This window comes from Apium graveolens, chromosome 3 (assembly GCF_009905375.1).
Source record: "Apium graveolens cultivar Ventura chromosome 3, ASM990537v1, whole genome shotgun sequence".
In the NCBI taxonomy this organism is placed as follows: Eukaryota; Viridiplantae; Streptophyta; class Magnoliopsida; order Apiales; family Apiaceae; genus Apium; species Apium graveolens.
The window spans coordinates 2,783,901-2,795,858 of NC_133649.1; the positions used below are offsets into that span (position 1 = coordinate 2,783,901).

Here is an 11,958-nt window from a genome sequence, read left to right on the forward strand (position 1 = left end):
ATTTTATAATTTGGGATTAGGTGGTATTCATTGGTTAAATATTATTATGTGATTGTACTATGATTTTTCTACCTTGTTAATTTGTTACCGAGTGTTTAACATAATTGAGGGAGTCGTGAACCCTTTATTTGTATATTGGAAATTATAATGAATCAGGAGATGAATTACAATTTTAGTTTATGATATAACAAATATAATTCTATTATTTGTTTGAGAGATTAATACGTGAGTGAACATAAATTTTATGGACTTGAAAAAGTTTATAATCATATGTTGATTGATCATGAAAGTGACTTCAATATGTAATTGTAGACTTTATATTATGTTTTGGCAGAGTACAATATATTCTTTAAATGAATGTTTTGAGCAAGAGTACGAGACTTAATTATCACTTGGTCCACATTCGTTAATACCAATGAATAACTATTATTCCTGGTTTACTTTCTATTGTGTTAAATTGTTAATTATATTTGCTCATTAGTTTAAATTAATTAAAAACACAAATCCAATTTTTCGTTTCATTTATAAACGGTAAAAGAATTACAATCTGAACTAGCATTAAATTCAATATATTTTTGCGAACGATATTCTAAGAATACACTTCAACTATTACTTCATTTTCAGAGTTGACAATGTTAACTTATGTATCGTTAAACTATCTGTCAATTGTGTCGTCGTTTTAATATAAAATGTTAGTTCTGTCTATTTAACACATAATAGTGTTGAGTTTAATAATATACAGATTTGAGTTAATGAAAAATATCTATAATTTCAAAATAAAACTGATAATAACAATAATTTATTTATTATATATTTAAATTATAACTTATTATTAATTATTTAAAAAGTTTATTTAATATTAATATTTAAATTTCGGCCGATTATCAACATTTTATTTCGGGAGTGTATTCATATTTCCTAGTATGATTCCCTTACCCACCCCTCAATTCCCGCAAAATATCATCCAACGAAAAAAATAGACCAACGAAACACCCAGAAAACAAATTGAAAACAAACACGCACATTTACACACACACACAAACATGAATGTCGGTGCCGGCGACGATTCTCCGGTGAACGCCGTTTCACAATGGTCACACGCCGTCTCTCGCCGTTACCAACACCTCCTCGATAAATCCACGCCGCACGTTCTCCGCCGCTGGATCGGATTCGCGGCAATCGTTTTCATCTACGCGCTGCGCGTGTACTTCGTTCAAGGCTTTTATATAATCACTTATGGCCTCGGTATATATATACTTCAATTGCTTCTCGCGTTCTTGTCGCCTCAGGTCGATCCGGAGATTCAAGACGGGCCGGGTCTTCCTACTCGCGGATCCGACGAGTTTCGCCCGTTTGTGAGGCGCCTCCCTGAGTTTAAGTTCTGGTAATTTTATTCAATTTAATTTAATTAAATGATTTTTTATATGTATTTTTGATCTAATTTTATTGTAGCTTGTTGATCTGATTGTACTTGTAGTTATCAATCGGTAGAGGTCGATGAATAATAGATTAATTGAAAATCGGATGACGATGATGATTTTTCGGTGAGACATAGGTAGAGAATTGTGTTAGGTACATAACATGTTCGGTGCTTAAAATGATCTAATTGTGCTTGTAGTTATTAATTGATTAAAGATAGAGGTTGATAAGTAATAGATTAATGTGAGACTAATGATGCTGCTGATGATGATGATGATTTTTCAGTGAGATGTAGGTAGACGATTGTGTTAGGTATGTAATAATGTTAAATTGATCTGATTGTACTTGTTGTTATTAATAGATATACTCGTTAGAGGTAGATAAATGATAAATTAATGTGAATATAATGATGATGATGATGATGATGATGTTTTTTCGAGGAGATGTAGGTGGAGAATGTTAGGTGGAGTAGGTGTTTATTATGTTGATCGGTCTTTTTGATTGAGTGATCAATTGTTTATAGAGGTTCGGAGGACGAGGTGAAGAAGTGAGCCGATGTAATTGTTAAGTGTCAGCCTGATTAGAGTCGGGGATAGAGCAATAGAGGTTTGTTTTGGAGATGTGGAGCGCCTTGTGCTTTGTCGAGGGTATTGGCGTATTCTTTCGGGGCACTAGAAAATGAAATGGGGGGGAGGTTAAATAGGCCGATGTTTAGTTAAGGAATAGTGTGATACTGTGATATAAGGTTAATTGTGAATGATGTGTGACTTGGGTAGTTTTTAGCATTGGGAAAGTTTATTAAAATGTGTTCAAGGAAGCTTGTAACAGCACATATACTTTGATTTGTTCTTTTATTTTGTAGATCACTGGATACATAGGTAGAGTACCTTAACAGCCATTGTAGAGTTAGGTACTTGTTCATCACGCCCCTTTCAGCTCACCAATAAGGTGTCGCGATCTTTAACCAATTTGCAATAAAATTTACAGAGGCGGTCAACGTTCACTTGTTGCTAGTCACTAGATAATACTTGGTTGTTTTTATTTTTCTTTAAAAGGACTATTTTCCTGAATTAACTCCACAATTTACGCATGTCTTTAGGTAAGTTAGCTATGCTGTGTTTAACCTCACCACAATCATCAGTTTTTTGGTTCACATAAGCAAAATATTTGCTATATCAGTAGTAAATTAATACTTATAATATTCTTTGACAAAAAGACTTTAATGAAGTCTGAGTTGTTGGACCCTATTGTAGATGGATAAATAAAACTATTCTACCCGGTTTTAACTTGGTGAACCCTTATGCCTGTTATGGTGAACTAACGTTTAAAAGCAAAAACACGAGATCGCTATGATAGTTTGCGGATGAAGTTAATAAATCGTGAACATGGTCATACTGAATGGTGATTATAAATGAACTGGTGTTTATTTGCAAGTATGCTCATCTACACTACCACAATTTGTATTTAGGCATTAAAATGGTTGTGGCAGTGTGGCTTAGGCGTTAACAGGACTAGATGGGGCTTGCCTGAGTGGAATACAGTGAAGTTAGGCTTCTAGAATTACGTGGAGATATCTTGGCATTGCCGTATTTGAAGATTTGACCGATTAAAACCCTAATGGGTAAAGGAACGACTATAGACAAGGACAGGAAGGGGGAGAGGAAGGGAGGGGGAGAGCCCTCGTATGTAGTGAAGACGGCAGTGAAGATTATAAAGGCTCTGCTTAAATTTTACCCTGTTACACAGACGATTTTTATCTTTGTAAATTGTACGATTAACCCACTGAGGTTTTATAAGCCCCTGCACAAAGAACACTCATTAAAAAAATTAGTCGTATATAAGGTGCCATTGTTAGTATTTCTTTTAGTAAGCTATCATGAATATGACAGGTTAGAGAAACTCAGAGAGAAGCATATGCACAAGGAAAAATTTGAGATGTATTGTCTTCTCAACTTGTCTATTTGCAAGGTTTAAGTTGTCTTACCGATATGTGTTGGAAGATTAATGTGGTAGTGTCATATATATATATATATTGTCAGGAAATGAGAGTAGTCTAGTATAAGTACTGTAGTAGTATGTTAGTAACAGCAAAGGGGTAGTATGGTCTTTATCTTCTTTTTAAATATGAACTAGTATAAATGGAGGAGAAAGCCTTGTAATTCAGTATGTATGATCAATATTCATAAAATGGAATATCTTTTCTACCAAGTCTTCTCTCTCTCTCTAAAATCTGTTATTTCTTTCTCTCTCTAAACTGATCTCTCCCTTTAAGTCTATTTTCTTTCTAAAACTATCAATTTCTTGCTGTTTCTCTGCTAACCTACCTTCATTTCTCTGTTTCTATCCTTGATTTACTGTTTTCTGCACTTATAAACCTAGAAAATCACAAAAACATTCAAAAAACTAGAAAATTACTTGTCAAGGCATGACATATATATATATATATATACTTCTTCCCTCTATTCTACACTCCTCACTTCAAGATTTTATATTACTTTTTGGAAAATGCTGACAGATTTGCTAATATTTATTTGGTTCCTTTGACTAACAGGTATTCACTAATCAAAGCATTTTGCATTGCTTTTGTGCTAACGTTCTTTAGTGCATTTGATGTGCCTGTATTCTGGCCAATCTTGCTGTTTTATTGGATTGTGCTGTTCATTTCAACAATGAAGAGACAGATAATGCACATGATAAAGTACAGATATGTCCCTTTCACCTTTGGCAAGCAGGTAAAAACATTCATATTCATTTGCTTTGCATGTGGTGCTTAGCCTGCTTTGACAAACCTCCTATACTACTGTTACCGTAATAGTTGAGGCCTTGCCTAATGTTTTTTCTAAATTTTATTATTGTAGCGTTACACTGGTAAGAAAGCAGCTGCCAACGATGAGACAGAAACTGTAGTCAGGCCTTAAGAGCTTACAATACGGACATTGTAATGCAGAATATACATATGTTTAGGGTACAAGTGTCTAGAGTTTTAGTGGAGATGAAAACCCTGAAGTAATTGTAATGATTGTTTCATGAAATTTCAATTGTTAATTGCAAATTTTCTCATTGAAGTCTTATGAGGACCAGACTGTAATTTCTTTTTCAGCATCTGGCAAGAATTGAACCACTGTGTAGCGCCAGCCTCCAGGCAAATCATGACAGGACTTGATATTCTTCAGATTAAGTGTCAAAATCTGATACAAGGTTTTTGATAGTGGTAATTTTGAATGCCAAAAAGAACATTATTCTATTTATTTGATTATTGTTGGATTTACCCCTAATGAGATGGAATCACGAGGTGGAGTTGTGTGTAAACTATATTTCTTCCATGTTGTAAGAGAATGCCATTCTTTCTTTTGTTCTATTCAATCCTCCATTTTACGACTGTGTTCTGTCCCAATCAACTTGATCTTTTGTTACCTTATATCTATGAATTCAGGGGCGCATATAGTTGCGAGTGCATATATAGTTGTGAGTGGAATTTCTCATATGAGAAATTCTTGAAATGCATGATATTACAAACACCACCCACTCAAAAGTAGAGTTTTGGTTTTAGGAAATTGTAATGCATTTGTGAAGGGTCGGTTTGGAGCTGATGTTTTCTTCAGAATTTCGAATTAAGTATTTATTATCCTTGGAGTGGACCGGTAAGCAAATTTCTAGCTAAACATACCCGATAACATTCCACTTAGAAGTAGGGTACGCGAGAGATAAGATGTACGTTGAACTTACCTCTATACTCGGAACTTAAGATGCATATTAACTCTTTCGATTTTAAATGCTTGGAGATTGGTTGGTAAGGTTGCTGCTGATAAAGCCAGAAACGGGTGTTAGTGGTAACCCCTAACAAAAACAATCATTGTTTTGCATCTTCGTGGAATGTTATCGACGCTGTAAGCTGAATGTGCCCAACTCTTTCCGGTAATTACTTTTCTTCCATGTCTCTTTCAATTGCCAATCTTCACAGCAATTGAGAGCTTGGGAGGTTCAGTTCAACTCCGACATTCTGGACAACAAGAATAGAAAGCCAGAACGTCAAGGCCCGAGACTGGAGACATCTTGTGCAGGGAAAACGACAACTTATCAAGAACTCGGATTCTTTCATTTGGATGTAATATCATTCATAAAAAATGTGCGAAACTCAATATATAATACTTTTAACAATTTCGACTAATGATAGAGTAATATTTTTGATACAAATTTTCAAATAAGTGGCTCATTTGAGTCAGTTTTGTAATCAGTGACTCACTTGATATATTTGGACGTAACAAGTGAACTACTTATAACTTAGTGAGCATTGTAATGCTGCTTATCGTCAAATTAGAAATAGGATCATACTGTGTTTTCATTATGCATCATACATAGTTTGAAATAAAACCTGTTTGTTATTATTTACTTTACAGGATTAATAATGCAGTCTAATCCTTTGGTTCTTCAATGGTAATGGAGAAATTCGAAGATCAATGTACAAAGCTGGAAATGAGTATCCAATAAATGACCCTCCTTCACTGCAAATATTTACTAGAAAGTATCAACTTCAGCAACTCGAAACGTGCTGTTGTAATTTTGTCACCTCTGTCAGCTCCGGTTTACTCAGGGGCCCTTCCGGTAATCTTCTTAAGCGGTAACCTTCTTGCCTTTGCTCCCGTGTTGCCACTTAGGTGTTGCCAGAATCCGCTGAATTGCCTTCACTCCCAATGGATTGTCGTTGCTCTGTTTGACAACAAGAATGTGATGCATGAGCAAATTAGACAAACAATGAACTGAAATTCTTCGTTTTCAATCCAATTCATTATTGAAGATACTCTAATATCTTACCATTGAGCAGGTTCCTGCACGGACATTGCAGACAGGGTAATCATGAGGGCAGCAACTGTAACCATCATCGCAACAAGAAGCGCCCTCAAGAGGGCAGCAACCCCAGGCAAAGCAGTAACCGTAGTACTCGTACATGCAGCAGCAAGTAGTACTCATTGGACAAGTATAGTATTCATCGCAAACACTTTCAGGTGATTTAGGCGAGGGTGGAGATGGACCGGGATTTGGAGGGTTTACGCCATTCTTCACAGGGTAAGATGGTTCGGATAAAATCCCACAAATTCCCGCTCTGGAGGCAATTCCACGTTCCATCCTTAGATAACCTTTCTCACCCCAATCCGCACCCCATGAATTCCTCACAATCCAGTAATCTTTACCGTTTTCTGTACCATAACCAACGACTACCACACCATGATCCAAGTCTGTTCCACATTTCCCCGTAAACACACCCTAAAAACAAAAATTAAAAGAGATATTAAGGCTAAATACGGTACTGAATGCTATAATGTTGTTGGTATTTTTGGTTCCTAGTCAAGAGTTTTACCGAATCATAGAACTGGAAATCTCTGCCGCTGGCTTCAATAGCGACACTGATAGGCTGGTTTGCTGCAGCTTTCTGCAACGCCTTATCATCGTATGTAGGAACATCTTCATACGAGTCAATAGTGACTACTTTTGCATTCTTCTGCACAAGGCATCCAAAATTCATTCGATCACAAATTAACCTCACATGCTCATTCGCAATATTAATAAGTGCCCGTTTGGGAAATCTTAAAATAAATAACTTATGACTTCAAATTAATAAGTGACTTAAAAGTGATAAATAAATAAATACTTATCAGTTATGTAACTGTTTGGTTAATTTTACTTATAATTCATAATTTTTTAAACTTAAATGAACTAAAATAAATAATTTTTAAATATTATTATCTTAATTCATTATCTTAATTCATGACTTTTAAATTAACTTAACATTTAAAAACATATATTTAAAAACTAAAATTAATAAAACAATGGAAAAATCAAAATAATTTGAGAAAAAATACATCGTGACTAACATTCAACTTATCATTTTATAAGTTGTAAATTCGATTTATAAGTTTGGTCGACAAACATCACGAGATAAGTACTTAAGAACTTATAAGCTATAAGTAACTTATAAGCTCTACACAACCAGGCCCTAATTAAAATTTTAAACTTTTTTAAACTCGTAACTTATAAGTTGGAAAACACGAGAAGAAAGATAAACGAACCCTGTATTGATCGCACTGTCCATCACGACCGGTATAAGGATAATCAGCATCAGTGTCAATGCCACCATTGTTAATGATGAACTGAAAAGCATCATCCATTAGACCGCCATTGCAACCTTCATTGTATGATCTGTCACAGTCCACTAACTCTTGTTCTGATAGTGTGATCAACTTCCCGGTGGCTATCTGGTTTATTCCTTCCACTGCGCTTATTGTTGAAAACGCCCAACAACTCCCTGATTCATTTCAAACTTAATTAGTTAACCAATCTTCAATCATGCCTTTGTCCGTTTCATAGACGCGAAAACTTATAAATTTAATGCATCTTAAGTACTTCTTTTTTTATAATAATGACGAATTCTCTGTATTTACACAAAGTCGCTTGGCTTAAAATTATAAATTACACATAATAGAAAAACCGATTAATTAATTACTTGATTATTTTATTAACAATCCTATAAATAGATTAACATTTTTAAGTTCAAGTTCCAACTATATTTATCAAGTTACAATATTGACAATATGTAACTGTGGGACCCGCTGGAGGCCAAGTAGGGTGATATCATGCATGACGTGTCCTCGAAATTTTAAATTACAAATAAATTTCATCTACTTTGTAGTACATTTACAGTATGTTTGACTTCTTGTGGTATTTACAACAAATAAATGTTTAACATATAAATACAAAATTTTGTAACTAAGACCAAGTAATAATCATTTTATAACCCACTAATCGTTATAATCATTTTATTTATTCTCTTCGTCCCAATTTATCTGCGGTGCTTGATTTTTTGTGATCAAATTGACTCAATTTTGACCATAAATTAAACATAATATTTTTATTAATTTTAAAAACTGAAAAATATATATTAAAATAGATTACATGTACTTTCTGATTATATAATTTTTATAATTTTTCCCAATTATATTTATATGAATTTTTTTTGTCAAAATTAGATAAATTTAAACACAAAAAATAAAGTAGGACAAATTAATTAAGACAGAGAGAATTTAATATTATAAACAATATTTTCAACTTCATAACCTACCAGCACACTCTAGCAGAAAATGTATACAATAATGTCATTTCAATAATGTGACAGCTAAACCTAATTATACAGGTATAAACAAACTGATATAGACAAACACAAGTATAATTTAACAACAATGCACACCATATATATAAAGACAATAATTCGAACGTCATTAATTGTTATTATCACTAACTATATTATTTTACTTATCATAATATTCCAGTTTTCGTCGTTAGGTGAAAACATTAATGAAATTATTAGTAATTTTATACATATCCCGAAAATATAATAAGCGTTTTTTTATCATATGCCCATTTTTAAATAATAAGCACGAAAATTTATAAATTTTGACCAGATTAATGGGTAAATTTTTGTGTATCTCGGAGATCCATCAGTCACATGAGATAAAGTATAATAAATCAAAAGGACCTAAACTTAATATTTTTCACGTTTATTGAATGTCTACGAGCACATGATAGAAAAATCGATATAATAATATAGAGTATTGTTTATACCGCCGGCTAGATGACTCCTACTGATCCACTAGTCTATAAACTACAAATTGATATAAACATTAAAAATTTAAAATTAACAAAAATGATCAAGGCATATGATTTGAAAATATATGCAATAAAATCATATTAACATAAATACATTAAAGTAAATCAAATTAGCTCAGCTCACCACAACTCCCTTGATCTTTAACGGAGGAGACGGCGCCGAGCTCTCTCCAGTCAACGGACTCCGGCAAGCTCTCGCCGGCGAGTGTAGCATACCTCTCACTCTTTCCACTAACTTTCCTTTTCAAATTTTTGGTTTTCATACCGGTATACTTAGACCGATACTCCTCGTTAGTAAGATCAGCAAATTTGTTCAACCCTAGTTTAAAACTTCGATTTTCGACGGCATTTTGCGCGTCGATGTATAAAAAATTATCCTTAAAAATCTGAAAGCGTTGTTCTTTTTCTCCTAGGGCATTGTATGACTTGCCGTGCTTGGCAAGCCACGACTCGTATGCGGCCATGATCACGTCGTCGGGTGTCCCGACGGCGTGTGTTTGGTCGTAGGTTATGATGGACATGTCGGCCGCGACGGCGACGGCAACGAGGAGGGAAAGGAGGAGAATGGAAAGGATTGTCTTCATGGTTGTTTGGAGAGGGAAGGGAAGTGGAATGAGGTGATGATAAAGTGGAGAGAAAGTGGTGCTTATAAAGATAATTAAAGGAATCTATTTGATTATTTTATTATTATGTATGAATCAATTTAAATATACTCAAACAATTTCGTTTAAATAAATAATTTATGCTTTGTACTAACTTTTTTTTTGGTTATCCATTTTTGGATATATTTTAGGACCATATATCTTTCTGATTGACTCGGCCGAGATCAGTTAGAACAGATCAGTTAGAACAGTTACTCATTTGTAAGTTGTAACATGAATCCGAGATTCTTTATAATACTTATTCATATATAACATGAAATTAAAAAGAGGAATCTATGTTGAGGTGTTTATATAAGAATGTAAATGGACAAATGAGAGGCATAAGAGATGAAATTGTAGGGTTGGAAGAAATTTTTTAATGGAATTGGTGTAACTAGTGATCATTGTACTAAAATTCGGTCAAATTAGATGAGTATTCGAAATTTGGAGGTGAATTGATTCAGGTTTAAGCAAATACTTGGTCGAGTACTCGAAAAATGGGTCTATTTATCAAACTTTAAAGACTCGTAATTCAGAGATGAATCGGTTCAGATGTAAGTGAATACTTGATCGAGTACTCGAATATAGAAAATGAATATTCGAGAAATCGACCTATTTATCGGATTTTAAAGACATAATTGAGTAAATTAAATTTTCGAGTTTTACAACCTTGATGGTGATTGATTGGGAAAAAAATAGATGAATGAAGAGGAAATTGCAAAAATAAAAAATTCATAAAGAAAGTAACTCAAGAGTGAACAACCATTCAATTCAAACATGATAAATCCAAGAGTTTGGCCATGAAGATAAATGCAAGAGTTTGGCCATCACGTAATTTATTTAGAATTTAGAATATAGTATTAAGAACTGCACATGATTGTCATAACAAAAAATGCATAAAATAATGAATGCCCATCAGGCCTTCAATATCAGCAGATGAGAAAATATGAATGTATGGAAACGATTCACTATTCGAGTTAGTTATCCAACCTAACCTCATAATTTACATGTACAAAGAGACTGGTGGTTAGTTGGATGAAAAATTGGATCTCTAGATAGTAAAGGCTGCATATGTGCATTACAATTATTAAAATATACTCCCTCCGTCCTAGCAGAGACGGTTTCTATACGTTCACTATTTGCACGTATTTTGAGATTTTCATAATATTTTTCAAAAAAAAATTTTAATAAAAGTTTAAATATACAACTTTTATTCATAAAAAAAAATTCAAAAAAATATTATGGAGTTGTGTTTTAAATGAGTATTGAAAAGCGTGCCAAAAATTAATGTATAGAATTTAATGGGGCAGAGAGAGTATTACTTTGGTGTCTCTCATTTCTTTCACAGTTTTTTCACGTACTTAACGGGCATTTTCATATAACTATAAAGTATATTTTTGTAATTTATTTTTAAATTTTTTTATTGTATAAAAGTTTGAATATTATAGTTTTATTTAGAAAAAAGAATTAAAAGATAAATTATGTAGCTATATTTAATAAAACTATTAAAGTGTATGTTGAACTCTCGTTTTTCAATGTAAACAATTAACGGAAAAAGAGGGAGGGAATATAATTTAACATTTGGTAATAGGCTAATATTCGATGCAGTAAAAGTTGAATATTTCACAGATTCAGAAGATGCGATAACGTGCAAAATCTTTATTTGTATTAATTTTTCTTAATATTCACGCAACAAATACAAACAAGAACCTAATGGCTACTAGAATATGAGTGAGCAACTTCAAATGATAGAAAAATGGGGAAGACAACCGAGGATTTTCGGTAGAAAATAGGTATTTAATAAAAAAATATGGTTTAAAGGAAGTTGAGTATGTTTTTAAAATAATAAATTAATTAGTAATTATAAACTTAATATTAATAAATTTAATGTGGGTCAAGTTAATTAAACAATTATATATATATATATATCAATTAGTAGATAATCCGTGTGAAACATGAGCCCGAAATTAAAAATATTGAATTAAAATACAGGAAATTAAATCTCATAATATGTGTGAAATAATGTCGAAATTAAAATAATAATAATATATGATATGAGATTGGTATTTATAAATAATTGAATCCAATGAGAATGTATAATAAATCAAAGCTATTAAATCATATAATTAGAAGGAATTAAACTCATGTGTTGTTATAGAGTTCTACCGTAAAATTCTAGTTTTGCACCTATGTTTCATTTGTTGTAAAAAATCTAACATATTAGTTTATTATTAATAGG

The 11,958-nt window shown here is 32.8% G+C and overlaps 1 protein-coding gene and 1 pseudogene across 1 annotated transcript; one reads left to right on the plus strand and one right to left on the minus strand.

Annotated features, from left to right (window-relative positions):
* The first annotated feature begins 920 nt into the window (after positions 1-920).
* On the plus strand, positions 921-4,694 carry LOC141711419 (protein RER1A-like). The gene is made up of 3 exons (XM_074513854.1): positions 921-1,384; positions 3,971-4,151; positions 4,278-4,694. Exons 1-3 carry the CDS (start codon positions 1,044-1,046, stop codon positions 4,335-4,337), a joined length of 582 nt encoding a protein of 193 aa, XP_074369955.1. The 5' UTR covers positions 921-1,043; the 3' UTR covers positions 4,338-4,694.
* Positions 4,695-5,587: 893 nt separating this feature from the next.
* Positions 5,588-9,712, minus strand: LOC141711420 (low-temperature-induced cysteine proteinase-like; annotated as a pseudogene).
* Between the last annotated feature and the right edge of the window lie 2,246 nt (positions 9,713-11,958).